We start from the raw sequence: 18,225 nt of genomic DNA, 5'->3' as shown, positions 1-18,225 counted from the left end.
AAATAAAAACAGGAGAATAAGCACATTTCATTATATTATTATTTTTATTCAGAATCAGTTAAGATGGATAGTTCGCAGCACGGCTTCTGTTTTGGAGATAGATTAGCTTTAAACATCGCAAATCAATACCTCATTTAATTTTATTCAATTAACCTATTTGTTCTAGCCATAGCGCCATGCGTTGACGAAACTTAGACTTGTCTCATTCTCACCAGCTTAGCCTTCAGTCCTATACCAAGTCATACATCACAATTTAACATTTTTAATCTTGGCACTATATCGCTTGACGCTCAGCATGTTAACCCTGTGTCAGTTAAATGTGATGGGGCGCGAAGCAGAACAATAAATATGTCGACGTTGGGTACTGCCTGCTAAAAGGAGACAGCGACCTGATATGACCGAAATAATGTTGAAAGTGACGTTGAAGAAGGATCAGCTAATCCAGTCATTCAACATGTCAAAACTAAGCGTTACCAAAACACAGGTTTCCATTAATCTAGACATTTTTTCTGGCTTAATACTCCCTAGCTATTCGTGAACAACATAGGCCATAAGGTTTCAATTAGCAAGGATGTAACTCAAGTTACGAACACCAGTCGCACTTGGTCCACCGCCACTTGGACAACATACCTGGAAACACGGACAACAAAGCTGGCTACATGGACAACACGGTTGGCAACATGGACAACAAAGCTGGCAACATGGACAACATACCTGGAAACACGGACAACATAGCTGGGTACATGGACAAGAAATCTGGCAACATGGACAACATACCTGGAAACATGGACAACACGGCTGGCAACATGGACAACAAAGCTGGCTACATGGACAACACGGCTGGCAACATGGACAACATAGCTGGCAACATGGACAACTTAGATCAATCCCGTTGTCAGTTGATATCGGTTACCCGCACACAAGCAACATTTATTGTCCATATTTGAAGATTCCAGCGGCGTCACCTGATACGTTAAAGGTCATATGACCAAACAAAGACGTGTGACATCGGTCCATACTCGCGTGACTCTATATTTTCATAGCTGCTAATTCCACATAAAGTGAAAAGAAAGAGCGGGTCCATTGTTATTGCAGAGATATTTTTGCTCAAGGTTGGCTTTTTAGCTCTCTAATATTTTAAAGATGCTTTATTTTTTGGTAGTTTGAAAATCCCAAAGTGCTACAAATGTTTTAATAGCACGCAATAAAGCTTCAGGTTTATCCGATGGCTTACAAAACTGAGGCGCTCAAAAGACACATGCTTCCATAATATTTCAATAAAAGACATCTTGCTGAGCTCTAAGTGGCATAAAAACGATGCCATATTTATGAATATTGTTATGCTTTTGACTTCATGTTAGCTGTACACTGTCAAAAATGACCGTGCTCGGCTATTTTAATGCAGAAAACTGGTAATTATGTTACGCAACACTTTTCAGGGTATATTCATGCAAACTTGAATATTTCTTTGTCGTACAAAATGGTAATCTTGTATTTTTTAAAAAGCAGTTGATGTTTGTTAACGTACATTATTTACCGTTGTATGTGTTTTACGCTGGAATATTTTAAAATGCCTGATAAGAAAACTTACAATGACGTTAAAGACAATTCTGACAACTTTGTCGTCTGGTGGGGTTCTGCGGGAAGTAGACCCGAATTGGATAAAGTCGCTTATTCATATAAAGCACCTGCTCATTCGGCTGCGGTTTGAAGTCAGAAAGTTTCTCTCTTTGTCTTATTTAAAGTAGGACTGAATTCAGCCAAGTTATAAGCCACAGTACGACTCTCCTTTTTATTCCCGTTTCCTTGGTAACCACTTGAATCCTTTTAATTCGATTCACAGTATATCTTTTTTTTCCAATCGATGTATTGAATCATGTTTAAGAATACATCCTTTAAGGCCACGGAAAATGATTTAATGCTTAATGAAAGGGATTTGGCCTAGCAATAACCGTGATGAACATCAAAGCTGTCCAAATGGAAATAAATCGATGAAAAAATGCGATAGCGTTAGGACACTACGCTTGACATTTATTGCCCTTTTCTTAACTGATGCGAATTTGCAAGGCTAAATCTCTGCAGGACAACATCGTGTTGTCAAGGATTGCAAAAAAAGGTCTCAACGAGAATCTCGAAGATCAACGGTTTTTGACCTAAAGCGCTCGCAAGAAATTACCAAGGCGAACAACTCTTTGGCGTTAGCCGTATAAATGAGCACAGACATTTATAACCAAGCTGGTACACGGGAATTTTTGGGGGAAAATACGAACTATGCACTAAGATTGGAAATAGACCCTGCTATACCCGGTTTATGTTAAAAGATCACCAAAGGAAAAGCAAAACTTAAACAGAATGATGTTATGTGCACGACTGCCGTCAGTTTCTAAATATAGCTTGCCACTGTTTACACATGCTAAGTTCAGGGAGTGCTGTCTGCCTCTACCTTAGAATATTCCAGAATGCGCGCAGGTCGGTGCCTGTTTGTTTACATCAAGTGTTCAGGAATTTTCTTATTCTGGACAATTCCACCAGGCTATATAAGACGAGAGAGAACAGAGAACGGAGAGAAAGGAGAATTATTGAGAGCTTGGATGCTTTTGCTGTGTATTACTTTAGTAGGCCATTTGTGCTGAATTTTGGTGTCTTTATAGCCTCTGGCTTTGTTATATCCTATCTCCACAGAGCACTTGTTCAGTCTGAACTTGTATGTTTAATTTGTGCTCTTGTATACACAGTGCTTATTAGTACACGGACACTGTCTGTGGAATTTTATGTATATTTCGTCATACACTCAGTTATACTGTGGATTTTCCCTCTTGTGAATTTGCCTCTGAGCATTTATGCCTGTGTGGTATATATATTGTGGAATATATGCGTCCGTTTGGACTTGACACCGTAAGTACCTTAGTATTTGTATAGATACTGCTATGCTTTCTTGTTAAACTTTGTTAAACTTAGTACTTTAATATTTGTATAAGTCTTATTATCTGTTCTTGTTAAGCTAATAAATTGTTGTAAAATAAAATCTGCTGGTTTTGGTTACTTTTTTGTGCGGCTAAACTGTCGTGTATTTCGAACAAGCCATCTCTTTATAATACAGGCAGTTTGGGTCGTAACAATGAATACGGAAGTATAAGTGTAAGCAACACCATAATCTCAGAGGGTACTAAATGTTCCACAGGGTAAAACTTACACAGTTGAGATAAGAAGCAGGTAATACCGGTATGACCAAGTACATTCATCCAACACACAATTCTGAAATTATTTTTTTGCAAATGTATCTAGCAAGGGGTAATGAGGAAGACGGGTTTTAGTGCCACGAACATTCATGTTAAATTTCTCAGGGTTACTCCGCTTTTACACCACGCTTGCTGTTCTATCACGACTGATCAGCAGGACCAAAAAGCCGTTCGTCTTCGACCCAGAGTTAGAAGCGCTGAGCTGTTATACGAAAACCAGAAAGCGAAAACTGGAATCGGTATCCATCATTACAAAATGATGCAAAAACGAGGAAGTGGAATTTACCAAAACCGAACTCTCTCAACAAGCACATAAAAAATGGCATAATTGATTGATTGATTGATTGATTGTTGCTTGACGCCACACTCAAGACATTTCCATTTATAAAACAATAGTGATTGAGGTAAACCACCGACCTTTGGCAAATTACTGACAACGCACGGACAGGTGCGCCATATTGATAGAAGATAAGTGGTTTTCAAGCAACGGAACAGTATATTTATTTATTTATTTGATTGGTGTTTTACGCCGTACTCAAGAATCTTTCACTTATACGACGGCGGCCAGCATTACGGTGGGAGGAAATCGGACAGAGCCCGGGGGAAACCCACGACCATCCGCAGGTTGCTTCCAGACCTTCAGACGTACGGGGAACAGTGTACAAAAGGTCCTACATTCGCCAACCGTGGGACCTGAGGAAATTTCTGTGCGCATACGCTGAAATCTGATATTTCATTTGTTAATTTGATGCTTTGTAGAACATTGTTAAAATGTTAAAAACGACTAAAATATATGTACAGGAATGTGAATTCTGACTGGTTTATTGGTTTCCACAGGTGACATGGTAGTCATGCTGAAGAGCTAGAAATCTTCGTCTGTGCGCAAGTCAGTCAGATAGTCCGTCAGTTAGAGTTCGGTGTTGTTATATAGATGCTGATGTTGTTGTATTGAGACTTTCTACTGTTCTCTTGCAGGAATATCCTGTGGTCACCAGATTACCTGAAACAGGACGAGGTTATGCGTGACTTTGCGCTGATAAACGGAAAGGGAAATAAAAACATTTTTCAGGTCAGGAACTAGGTCACGTGATCTTTGAATCAGGGCCAATGCTAACCATCTAATGGCCTGTTATAGTTTCGTTCTACAAAGCCTGCGTAAGTTTGCGACGGGTGCAGCTGTCATGGCAACGTATCACTTGAAGAGTTTGTGTCATAATGAAATTTACGTTTGTGCAAATTTGAGCTCACTTTTTAGCAGGAGTGAGTGAGTGAGTGCTTGGGGTTTAACGTCGTACTCAACAATTTTTCAGTCATATGACGACGACACTTTGTAGCAACGAAGCTGTGGTGTTTGTGTTAGGAAAGAGGTATTTGCCATATTGAAAAAAGGTACTTTGCACCTTAAATCAGAATTACTGGTAAATTATAGAATTCGAGCTGTTCAACGATACATTTGTGCTATGAATTGTGATTTATGTGAAAAGAAACATTAAGATCTGGCGTCTAAAATATGCCCTAATAATGGCAATGTCGCTAATGGCACCATCGAGAGCCTTGAATACATGTAATGAAGTGTTGCATGAGAGAGCTAGACCATTTACTCGTTTGCCAAGACGTGTAATCAGTAAGAGGTAAAGGAGAAGAAATCATAAAATGATGCGAATATCAGATGAAATAACGTGAAAAGTTATTCGCAAATATCGTCTTTAATATTTTTTTCTCGATTTTTTCTCTCAGGGAGAAAGAGTACTTGAAAATATGTTAATATATCAGGTATTTGGGTATACGTCGTCTTTCCAATAAACTCTTTTAAATGACTATATGATCCATGTCTAATAAATTTGTTTCATTGTAAATTTGTTGTTTTCATGTATATGAAAGACATGCGTTTAATTTTAATTAAGATAATATTTATGAATGTATTAAAAATATAAATACATGTATGATTAAAACTCAGGTTGTCTGAACACATTTGTTAGCTGAAAATTCTAACACATACAATATGTAACATTTCTAACACAAACAATATGTCAGAGACATGCGTTTAATTTTAATTAAGATAATATTTATGAATGTATTAAAAATAAAAATACATGTATGATTAAAATTCAGGTTGTCTGAACACATTGGTTAGCTGAAAATTCTAATATATTTATTAAAGATGCATAACATTGTCATTTGGAACATTATTATACAGAAAAAGCAGATACGTATAGGTGGTCGCAAATACCCACCATACAAAAACTATTTTCAAAATTCCTTTTTCTCATTAAAGAAAAATCGAAAAAAATATTTTAGGCCAAATGTATTACTAACTTTTCAAAATTTTTCATCTGAACTTTCTGTAATATTTATGTTTTCTCGACCTTTAAATCTTACGTATGCGAACAGAATGAACCGAACCTGCTGGCTTGCTCTCCGGTCGCATGTGGGAAGGTCTGCCAACAGCTTGCCGATGTTCGTGGGTTTCCCTCCGGTTCGGCCCGGTTTCCTCACAACTGTGCTATCGTGGCCGGTCTGAGATTAAGGAGAGAAATAAATGTTGCTAATACGGGTTTAGGTGCATTGATGAATGACAGTCGTTGAAATTTAAAAATGCAAAACCATGTCTTGTCGGCTTCAACTAAGAATTGTCATGAGTAAGATCTTCAAATTTTCTTTTTCTCTTCATTCTGATCGCCTAAATGATTCAACATGAAGTTTAATCTTGGCAGTCCGTGAAATTGTTCAAAGAAAAAGCACGGAGTAAATTTGCATTCTGAAATTTCTAATTTCCGGAGAACGAGAGCGCATTCCAGCAGGGTGTCTAGCGACGTCCTGAGAAGCAACTTGCTGTATGAGTGAGAGATCAATTTTTCCGTTTACCCGAGGGACTCGTGAAAGCTTTTGCATCCTTTTTTTTTCAACTGTGGTTCAATATTTGACATCAGTCAAATCGATCAGTATTTTCTTTGTTCTGTTAATGAGATTGGGTAATACATCGAGTGACATTTATAAATGAGGTTTGGTCTAATCAAGTGTAAGTTTCCTTTGACTAAATTAATCTGATAATATTTTGGCTCTGATTACAGTCCCTTGCACGCTGGACAACGTGACATATTTTTACAGATACGCCAGACTCCGCCTGTCTGGATTTGGCTCTTTTGACTTGTGTACAAAACTGTTCTTTATATCACCTCAGTCCACCTGCGATTGTTTACGTGTAAATCAATAATGAATCAAGCAATCAATCTCTCAGTCAACCTATCGGTCAATCAGTCAGTCGGTCTTGTGAACAAAACTATTCTTCTATATCGCCTCAATCCACCTGTGATTGTTCACGTGTATATGTAGACCTCAATCAATGTCAATCAACTAATCAAAAATTCAACCCATCAGTGAATCAAATAAATCAGTCAGTCAGGAGTCAATTGCGTCATTTCGAAAAAAAAATGTCTTCAATACAAATGTGTTTAAGGGAACCGTTATCATTGTGACAAAAGATATCCTATTTGGGTCGCTGAGTTCAAGTCCAGCTTATGCTGGCTTCCTCTCCGGCCGTAAGTGGGAAGGTCTGCTAGCAACCTGCGGATGGTCGTGGGTTTCCCCCGGGCTCTGCCCGGTTTCCACCCACCATAATGCTGGCCGCCGTCGTATAAGTGAAATATTCTTCAGTATGGCGTAAAACACCAACCAAATAAATAAATAAATCCTATTTGGGTATGTCTAACATTAATCTCCTGATTGATGTGACAAATGATTCGGCCAAGACTCGATGTCACACCCCACAGCGATACGAGACAAACGTCGATCGATGTCACGTGATGCGTCTGTTTAATATGTTAGCACGTACCTAAATCAACCTGGTGTAAACACTGTATCGACCACTGTAAGTCTATACCTCTTCGCCAAATATCCATGTCTAGGCCACAGAGCAGTTATGTTATAGCCATTCTTACCTGAGTGTTTACCTGACCGACATTTCCACATTTAACAGTTAACCAGTGGTGTGTGAGCATATTACAGTTTGAGTTTTGTCTTCTTCTGATTGATACCTTTTCTGATACAGGCAATGATTTATAATCCGGTGCGCAGAATATTTGCTAATTTTCGGCCCTCCTGGATACGAAACTATGTTCGTATTTAAACGCCAGTTTGTTGATAACGTGGCCTGATTTACTCAAAACCGGTTTCCACACCCGAGTTTTTTACGCTAGCAAATGTCCGTCCTCATTCGCCTTTTGTAGTATTACACCAGATGCTTCTTTTTCACATTGTGGCGAAATCAGACAACACTTGAACTAGATACGGGTATACGTTATTGCGAAACAAATCACACAGTGTATGCTTTCAAAGATTTTCGCACAGTGATGGTGCCCCATGGACTGAGGGAACCGACTGGAAACGCTTTGTTCTTCTGTAATACAATCTGAACCTGTGTGACGGCACTGAGACTTTACAATATGGACTTTACACTCGGGCTGCATCCCCAGAGTATGGAACGAGTCTACATGACTGTATTTATAGTTATTTTTGTTGGGTTGCCACGTAAGTATTATCATTTCTACGTGGATTTGTTTCTTTCATATATGAATAGTTTCGAAAACGATAACGGAGGCCTAGTTCCTGAATTACAGGAATTATATTTTATTTTATGTTGTGTTAAGTTCACTTTACGATATGACATTTTTTGGGGTTTATTTAAGTCATGGGGAATCCTGAAAAAAGTGTTTGGGTTTTTAGTATATTTAGGAATAGTACCCTCTACATATATTTCTTCCACTTCTCAAAGTTGCATTAGTATATAGCTTTCAGCTAAATGCTGATTTTGATATCCTTAATGAAATAATGAGCATAAGAGTCATAAATTTTTAAAATATATTATTCAGGTTATACATTTGTTTTAGGGTAAAATTTTAATTAGAATGAAATTTTAGGTGATTAACAAAGTTTTCACGTTTTCACAACTGATTATGGAGATTTACACTAAAACATTCTAAGAAATATTTTACGTGGTTATATATTATCATTTATTACCCATAAAAGCCCTGCGCTCGAAGGTCAGTTAGCTGTAATGTACACAGTACCTCACTGGTTTGGCACATTAAATGCTACAAGCCTTTACTCTCGCTTTCAACACGATGGAAGCTGTCTTTACTCTCACTTTCAGCACAATAAAAGCTACGTGTCTTTACTCTCACTCTCAGCACGATGAAAGCTACGTGTCTTTACTCTCGCTTTCAGCACGATGAAAGCTACGTGTCTTTACTCTCGCTTTCAGCTCGATGGAAGCTACGTGTCTTTACTCTCACTCTCAGCACGATGAAAGCTACGTGTCTTTACTCTCGCTTTCAGCACGATGAAAGCTACGTGTCTTTACTCTCGCTTTCAGCTCGATGAAAGCTACGTGTCTTTACTCTCACTCTCAGCACGATGAAAGCTACGTGTCTTTACTCTCGCTTTCAGGACGATGAAAGCTAAGTCTCTTTACTCTCGCTTTCAGCTCGATGAAAGCTACGTGTCTTTACTCTCGCTTTCAGCACGATGGAAGCTGTCTTTACTCTCACTTTCAGCACAATGAAAGCTACGTGTCTTTACTCTCGCTTTCAGCACGATGGAAGCTGTCTTTACTCTCGCTTTCAACACGATGGAAGCTATCTTTACTCTCACTTTCAGCACGATGAAAGCTACGTGTCTTTACTCTCGCTTTTAGCACGATGGAAGCTGTCTTTACTCTCACTTTCAGCACGATGAAAGCTACGTGTCTTTACTCTCGCTTTCAGCACGATGGAAGCTGTCTTTACTCTCACTTTCAGCACGATGAAAGCTACGTGTTTTTACTCTCGCTTTCAGCACGATGGAAGCTGTCTTTACTCTCACTTTCAGCACGATGAAAGCTACGTGTCTTTACTCTCGCTTTCAGCACGATGGAAGCTGTCTTTACTCTCACTTTCAGCACGATGAAAGCTACGTGTCTTTACTCTCGCTTTCAGCACGATGGAAGCTGTCTTTACTCTCACTTTCAGCACGATGAAAGCTACGTGTCTTTACTCTCGCTTTCAGCACGATGGAAGCTGTCTTTACTCTCACTTTTAGCACCATGAAAGCTACGTGTCTTTACTCTCGCTTTTAGCACGATGGAAGCTGTCTTTACTCTCACTTTCAGCACGATGAAAGCTACGTGTCTTTACTCTCGCTTTCAGCACGATGGAAGCTGTCTTTACTCTCACTTTCAGCACGATGAAAGCTACGTGTCTTTACTCTCGCTTTCAGCACGATGGAAGCTGTCTTTACTCTCATTTTCAGGACGATGGAAGCTGTGATTTATAATCATGATGATCAATTCAGAAACGATCTGTATCACGAATGTCTCTACAAGGTTGCACTTGGCAACTGAAACACCTGGTAACTGAAACACCTGGTAACTGAAACACTTGGTAACTGAAACTCCTGGTAACTTGAACACCGGGTAACTGAAACACCTGGTAACTGAAACACCTGGTAACTGAAACACCTGGTAATTGAAACACCTGGTAATTGAAACACCTGGTAACTGAAACACCTGGTAATTGAAACACCGGGTAATTGAAACACTTGGTAACTGAAACTCCTGGTAACTTGAGCACCAAGTAACTGAACCACTTGATAACTGAAACACCTTGTAACTGGAAAACCTGGTAACTGAAACACCTGGTAATTGAAACACCGGGTAATTGAAATACCTGTTAATTGAAACACCTGGTAACTGAAACACCTGGTAACGTAAACATCATGTAAATATAGCACCATATGGATGAAATAATGTGTAGATGCGACGTCAGTCAAACTTTTAGTGTCCATTGTCTTTTTTAAAATCTAAACATTTTAACTGAATTTAATTTTAAAAAAAAAAAAACAGTTCATGTAATTAGATAAAGCACTAAGCATATGAACACTATGTAGAGGTAAAAAAGGCTAGGTAGATGAAACAATAAATAGACTTGTAGATGGAATGCCTTGTAGATGGAACATTGAATACTGAAGCCTGTAGTGTCCACAGTCTACCATTAAATTCAAGCATTCCGTTGTGTTCAGTTAGATAAAAAACGTTTCAAATGCATTTTATGTATACAGAACTTTCGATTATCTGCCAAAAAGGGGTGGGAGGGAGGGGGAGGGGGTGGTCATTCAAGGAAGTATCATGTAAAGTTTTTTCTTTCTTATCAACACAATAGTGTGATCCCGCTATGCTCTGAATTCTCACTGTTCGGTTTCAGATGTACGAGGGTGTGGATCACCAAGCAGACCAGGTATGTATGCGACAAAGTGTATGTGTGCTTCCAGGTGACAGCGGGCCTGACAGGAACGCACAGCAGCATGGTGCTGTGTCACTGTTACACCGCAGGCCTACGTAAAGCACTGTGCCAGCCGCACGGTATTTTGTGACAGCAGTTCAGTATTCTCGAGCAGCTATAGAGTAAGGTGCATCAACTACGAAGTACCAGAGAGCAACCACACAGCATTGTTCGGTTACCATGTAGGATCGTAGTGACTATTGTACAACACTTATAAGTTTTAAAACGGCGTGACTCTGTGACGTGCGGTTCGGTATCCGCACAATGCCGTGTAGGTAGAGTTTATACTCCAGTTACATAAATACATTAATCTAAAACTAACAATGGACTAGTTTTCATACTTCTGTGAATTTTGTCGCCCACAGATCTGCACTGCTCTATTATTCTTAGAGCCGCCCAGATTAACATAAACATATTTTGATGAGAAGTACATATTATAATTATGAATACGATTTATGATCAGGATTGTCTGCTAGTCATAATAATGTCAACGAAAAGACCAAACTGATACGTTTATTGAGGTGAATTTATGACCACCAAAGCAAGAAAAAGATTTACCAAGTTTACCTTAGCAAGAACTTCACTAACGTAACGCCTTCAATCCACACAAATATTCAACGCTCTTGTTTGCATCTTTAGTACATGAATTCTGTCTGCTGTAACGTGTTTACTGAAACGCATTAAGATTAAACACTTTCTAGAGCCAGAATTTTAAAATTGTACAGTTGTCTAAATTTTGTGCTGGCACGATTTTTACTCAGGAAAACTGGTTGAATTTATATATAATAACTGTATTATGTCATAATGAAGAATTGAAAGCATCTCCTCCACATTTTAATGGTTCTCACTGTTTTAGACTCACAGTGAAACCTGGGATCAAAATAATAAGGTAAAGATACAGTATTCCCACACAAAAAAACACTTGTGTTGAAAATTAACACAACGTCTTATGTTGTTTTCATTCAACACAGAAATGTGTTAGCCCAACACAACCATGTGTTACATAAATGTAAAGTACACATGTTTGTGTTACAAAATAATGAAACACAAACTGCGTATCGTTAGCAGTTGTCCACACAAACTTGTGTATTTTGCAACAAAATATTGTGCATGTAATCCAGCACATCTTGTATTCAGTTCTTTCAAGCAAAGACCTTGTGTTCATTCAACACAAGAGTTGTTCAAATAGGACACAAGACTTGTTGAAAGAACACAAGTCTGTCTTCAAACGACACAAATGTTGTTTTTTTGTGTGCGTAAGTATCACCACGATACTTTAACTGTTTATTCTAACTTTCTCCATCACTTTATCCCTGCATGAGTGAATGAGTGAGTGGTTGGGATTTAACGTCATACTTAACATTTTTTCAGAAACAGGACGACGAAGAAGTCCTTTAGAGTGTATGTAATGTACAACTTCCTCTTTTAAGGTTTTAGGTGTTACCCGACCCAGGATTGAACCTGGATCAACCGCTCCTGAAGCGGACTCTCTAATCTAAAATTGTGTCGTTGTGTCTTTTTTTATTCTTATACTCAACAACTTGCTCAATATTATGTGATTAAATTCACGTTCACGCACGTCTATGAGTCTAATCCTGTATATATCGGGTGGGCATAAAAATGGGCCGTACTTTGATACTGCATTGCTCTATTATCCTTTGTTCAAACCCTTTCAAACTTAAGACATTCAAATGGCGAGATTTTGTTAATATACCAACCAATTTTCAAGGTCATAGCTTGAGTAGTCTGTACACAGGGTTAAAATGAAAACATAGCCTCAAATACGCACGTTCCGTTGACCCACATTGCATTACCTGTCAGGTGTCATGAGTAGAGCGCGCGCTGCACCTGTGTGACACGCGTCAATCAAGTGTCGTCTGAAAAAATTGTCTGGGGTGTAGTGTCAGAGAAACCCTTCTGCCAGATAGACCCAAGTTTTGCTGAGTCAAGATGGTTTCTCGGCGTCGGACAAGGAATTGATCACCTTTTCAATTAAAACAAGAAAGAACATCATTTTCTAATGTCCGGAACATGAGTTTTTCAGTCTGTTTTGATTTTAGTCCCATGAACAGAAATCTTAAAGGATGAGACTGAAATTTTGTCTGTACACGTAGGACATAATGGCTTTTGAGTCTGTAAATTTTTAAAAGCTGAGGTAAGAGGGTTTCGGAGATACTGAGTGTCAAAGTACGGCCTTTTTTCATGCCCACCCGATATATTATGACGTCTATTTTATTTCAGATAATTAGCCTAACTGATCTTCCTTTTTTGTTCTTTTCAAGTTGTTACCATGTGCTATAACAACACAGCAACTTTTGATACAATCGGATTTGCTACATCCGAGAAGAGAGTTCAGGGATCGTCGACTTGTACGTGCAACCTGTCGACAGACGGCGCTGGTGTACTGATCAGGGTAGAGATGATGCCGTCCACAGATCCCAGTTGTGGTTTTAATAAGATTGTACTGAAAAGTCAAAGTCCTTTCGCTACTAGAATGGACTGTCGACAAGTGCAGTCTTCACGCTTTAGTGTTTCTGAAACAGCATCTCTGCAGCAATCTCTTCAACAAAGAAGCGATGCCCCTGTTTGCATGAAATACACAGTGATTTCCGGTAAGTCAAATAAAAAATATGGCTCCAAGCTCGTTATGCAAAGACGTAGCGTACGTGCACTGAAGCGTAACAGCAAAGAGAAGATGTGTTTCGACATGGCTTCGAACTGATTGGGACAGGCGAAAAATCTAAAGTAAACAAACATGAAAAATTTTGTCAAGGAAAGTTTCTATGTTTAACTGTAACAGCTTTCCGGTTAGCTCTAGACTGATCTGGTCTGAGGTTTGGCAAAAGGTTTTCGGCCAAGGACAGCCCCAAACCAACAGGTACCTGCCCTTGTCAAATAAGTTGAGGCTCGCAGTACAGCCTTTGTCTTTAACGATCGCCAAGGAATCTCTGGGCCATACGGAATAGGAAATAACCGATCGACCTCGTGCTTGCGATAAATCGACAAACGTAAGGTAAGGAACATAAACGTCTGCAAATTTCAGGAACACGAGACGTATTTGATGAACAGTTTTTGTCTCAAACGCCATGATGGCAAGTGCATCAGATATTTTTAAAAATGGAGCACGTTCTGAAAAGCTCACATCAGAGCAATCTCGGAAATTCTACGTTCAGCTAGTTGTGAGGTGAAGATATCCGTATCTTAATATCCGAGTTAAAAACCCATTGTGAGCCACACAGCCGCTTTACCTTGATGATGACTATATATCGGAAAGGGAGAGTTACCTCCCCTGCAGCCACTTTTTCAAAGTCTTCCTAAAGGTGAATGGGACCACTTGAAGATCTTTGTTTTGTGAATATTTATATTGGGACCATTTCATGTTATATGTTGTCATTGTTTAACAATGTTATAAATGTAACGCATGTTTAATAAATATATTTATGTCAGAAATTTGTCTTTTCAGCTAACAGTTTTAAAGGAAAAGACCCTCTAAAATCGAAGCAGGCATCATTTACTTGACCACTTAAATCTATGCATACACGTATATATACTTTCATTCATATTTTTAGATATTTTGTGAAGAATTAAAGGCGTTCAAACGTCTTATTTATAAAAGGGGCTTTAAAGACCATACCATCAGAGTTTAGGAACTCTGACGTCACAGAAAGTTTTTCGAACTCTAATCAGGACAATGAATGTTGTACGAACTCTTTTTACTCGTGAGTAAAAGGTTACTGAAATTATGTTCTCCAAAATTCATTCCTTCTGAACACCAGGGAAAAAATGTGACGTCAGAGTTCCTAGATACCGTCAGTATGGCCAATAAAACCCACAAAGAAATCTAACAAAATAGTTGAAAGTATTTTTACGCATAGTATTCAGTTCTCCGTATCAAGAACCTTACTTCATATTTTAGCTTTCTTTTACTTTAATTCTAATTATATTTTAAATATGTTTATAAATATCCCCATAATTTCAGGTTAAATGCATGTGTTTTGATGTAAAGAACAAATTTGCTTTGAAATAAATTTATTAAGCATACAATTCATTTTTCGTTAGAACATCATTATGCAAGGATAATAAATACCAAGATGTGGTCCACCAAACAAACATATTTTTTAATTACCTTTATGTCTTGAAGGAGAAATCGAAAATACTATTAAAACCCAGATTTACAAATAAGTTTTCAAGCTCTTTCATTTGATATTGCACCATTTTATGTTTTCTTCCCCTTAAAGTCCTCGTGAGATCGTTCAAGCTCATTGGTATTGCGGAGTCAAATTACTATTTGAAATCACAATAAGTATGTCTGTAAGCATGACCTGAGTGTCAAAATCACTTTTTAAAGTCAGAAATATCATATTTTCCAGGTAATAAAAAGGTGACAATGAGCTGTAGTGGCGAAAACTTACCACAGACTCCATCTACGGTGGCGGGGAGAATTACGTCGACAACGACAAAGGTGACGACCTCGTCGACAAAAACGGGGACGTCACATCCTGTTGTGACGTCGCAACCGACTAAAAGTGTCACTAGAACTACTTCTTTCTCAACTGAGCGCACGACACTCTCGACAAAACCCACCCGCAACAGCGCAGAGTACATCCGCGTCAATAAATAGTACGCTAGGCCAAAGTGTCGTTGCGACAACTGTGGAATTTAATACAACTACAACAACAGTTAACAGTTCTACTGCAGAAGAAGTAACAATGACAGTTGGACACAACAGAGAGTGCAGCTTACTCTTCAATCGTCGCAGACACCAAAAATGTCTACTGAAAAAGACAACCAATTCAATAATAAAAATTTGGGTAAGTATTGTTTCTGGAAGGTATTGGCAACACTGTGACGATGGTCTTTGATATACACCATTTCCATATAAGGGTATATTTAACCTACCCCGTGATTATGTGTAGCATCAAAATCAACTTTTATTTATTTATTAGACTGATGTTTTACGCCGTAGCCTACTCAAGAATATTTAAGTTATACAAAGGTGGCCAGCATTACGGCAGGTGGAGAAAGCAGCTTTGAAATGATCATACTGGCAACACCTAGTTGACTCATTGTGTTATCAGGTTTGATATGATAATCATAATAATAGGGCTATGTATACATATATTTATTGCTCATGTTTTTCGCCGTACTCAAGAAAATTTCACTTATACGACGGCGGCAAGCATTATGGTGGAAGGGAACCAGACAAAGGCCGCGGGAAGCACACAACCATCTGCAGGTTGCTGCAGACCTTCCCACAAACGACCATCTGGCAATAATAAACTTAAAATCAACTTTCATTGCCCTTCGGCTCCCATGATAGTCTCTCGGTAATGACGTTGTTAATAGTTTGTACTGGCCTACATGTTTTATATAAACCCACTGTTTTTGTTATCCACTTGGGGTTGCCTCCGGTTATGTTTCGACTGCACTGCCCGGTGCTTGTGTTTTTCACTGAATCACCACATTAAGTGAATGATTATGGCATAGCGCCACGACAAGACAATGTTGCTGACATATATTGGCGACACAATATGGAAACACCAGTCATGACACCAGATATGACACCAGTCTGTCGAGATCTGGTTCAGTAGAGTTGGTGCTCTAAATGCTAGTCAAGACAGTGCTATTTTGGTGAGCTAGGCTACTCTTATCCTGATCAACAAGACTGAAGGATGCCGTACGAAACAGACATGGAGCCGAGGTTTTAAACAATTAGGCATACGCTGTATAAATACCATTTGATGGATGTGACTTCGATAGTTTCAGAACAATTTCCATTATGTAATCTGGACATTGATGGATGTGACTCTTCGATAGTTTCAGAACAATTTCCATTATGTAACCTGGACATATTCCCAATACGACGTTTGAGTGAGTCGGATATAACGTCAAATAAGACAAGTTAGCTGAATTGGAGCCAAACAATAATATATAGCGCCATGTGTGCCTTAGTCTCTTGCGAGACGTAACATAGGCAAAAACGGAAATAACAGAAAACATTGAATTTCCGTACGGAAAGGGCATTGACGCCGGTTTAAATTAGCTGTGATTTAGGAATGGAAAAAAGGCGGTGAAAATCGTAGTCAGTTAACCATTTTTTGGAGTCTTAAGTGTGACCAGGCTGGGGATTTAACGCTGGAAATCTCCATGGAAGATACCTTTTTGCTATAATAGCCTGTACTTGACGCACAATGTGGTACGATATATTTTGAAACAGCTTTCTTCATTTCAAGATTTATGTATTTCTTTCATTTATTTTTTTTTTTGTTCTTACAGGAGGGATTATTGCAGGCAGTGTAATTGGCGCCATTGTTTTCTTCATACTCATGGCGTTCGTAGTCGTATGTTTGGTGAAGTAAGTTTTTAATATTTATCTTTACTTTGTTTAGTGGACGTACTTACCATACGATATGATTATTTGGAAACCAAAAAGGCTCAGGGTGATAACTTAATTCCCAAAGAATACAGTGAGGGCTGGAATCGAACACCTTACCTCAGTGGACAAAGGCTGGTCAAAGATTGGTCATGGCGTTCAGAAGTCAATGGCTGGTGGGCCATGGCGTCCAGCGGCCAAAGACTGGCTGGTTATGGCATACAACGGCCAAAGGCTGGTTGTTTATGGTTTACAGCGGTCAAAAGCTGGTTGGTTATGGCGTCCCGCTGCCAAAGCCTGGTTTGTTTTGGCGTCCGGTTTTCAAAAGCTGGTTGTTAATGGCGTCCAGCGGTCAAAGTTAGTTTGTTATGGCGTCCAGCGGTCAAAAGTCTCATGTATATTTCTAAATTTTTATGTTTTTGAAGTTGCTATCATTTAAAATGTGTAATTAAATGTTTTGTCATACCTCAATTTCTGTTTATGTAATTGAATTGCTCAATTCCGTTAAAATTGCATTTTTTTTGGCAGGCGGAGAAAGAAGAGGAAATACCCACATACCCACAAGCGTATGCCAACGATCAGGCAGTTGAACACGTGAACCTCGCCTATGGCAGCTACGGGGAAACCAAAGCTTATGTAAAACAAGATGGCGCTTCTCCTGGGGGTAACACTAAAACGCAGACTGTACTCGAAAACGGAACCCCTGAAAAACCAGTACAGAAAAACCATGATAATGACTTTGTTGCCGGATTGTATGCAACAGTAAATAAAAACAGAATGCATAAGGCGGATACACTATTTTAGCATAGTGTCCTTTTTTGGTCTACGTTTCAGGATTTTTTCATCTGCTATAATAATATGATGGATAAATGAGACATTTTAGTTTTGCATGATGTCGTATCTATTGTCCGTATGGATGAGAGCAGATGGACATAGCGGACACACCACCTTCATTACAGTACAGTACGTCACTGTACTACACAATGGCTAACAGAATGTGAAAGATACCCCGAATTCTACTTTAGCAACGTGTTACGTTGGTTAAAGCAAAACTTGTTAGCCAGATGCCATGTTTTAGCATACAGGGACAAGTGCCACAACCACACGACCGGCATATTGTTACAGTACAGTGTGTAGAATGTATTACATCATGAACATGGGGCTTAACATGAGATGGTTATATATGCTTCGTATGACGAACAGTGGAGGAGCTATATTGCCGAATTTGTTAGCACTGCGGTATATGATGTAATGCTATACTTTAATGCTACTCTGTAAAAGCCAAACTCAAATTGCTAAG

General features: G+C 38.9%; 1 protein-coding gene across 3 annotated transcripts; it reads left to right on the top strand.

Moving 5' to 3' along the window:
• Positions 1-7,350: 7,350 nt before the first annotated feature.
• LOC135463110 (uncharacterized) lies at positions 7,351-17,771 on the top strand. Of its 3 annotated transcripts, XM_064740429.1 has the most exons (7): positions 7,351-7,766; positions 10,475-10,507; positions 12,835-13,164; positions 14,016-14,093; positions 14,923-15,363; positions 16,829-16,907; positions 17,454-17,771. In XM_064740429.1, exons 1-4 carry the CDS (start codon positions 7,682-7,684, stop codon positions 14,069-14,071), a joined length of 504 nt encoding a protein of 167 aa, XP_064596499.1. In that variant the 5' UTR covers positions 7,351-7,681; the 3' UTR covers positions 14,072-14,093; positions 14,923-15,363; positions 16,829-16,907; positions 17,454-17,771. The 3 variants fall into 3 exon arrangements, 2 of the variants coding, with proteins under 2 accessions (XP_064596499.1, XP_064596498.1); XR_010443520.1 differs by lacking the exon at positions 14,016-14,093 and having other exon boundaries at positions 7,361-7,766; positions 12,835-13,565; XM_064740428.1 differs by lacking the exon at positions 14,016-14,093 and having other exon boundaries at positions 7,363-7,766.
• The last annotated feature ends 454 nt before the right edge of the window (positions 17,772-18,225 follow it).

The sequence above is a fragment of the Liolophura sinensis genome, chromosome 2 (genome assembly GCF_032854445.1).
Source record: "Liolophura sinensis isolate JHLJ2023 chromosome 2, CUHK_Ljap_v2, whole genome shotgun sequence".
Taxonomy (NCBI): Eukaryota; Metazoa; Mollusca; class Polyplacophora; order Chitonida; family Chitonidae; genus Liolophura; species Liolophura sinensis.
This window is presented reverse-complemented; position numbering and strand designations above follow the sequence as displayed.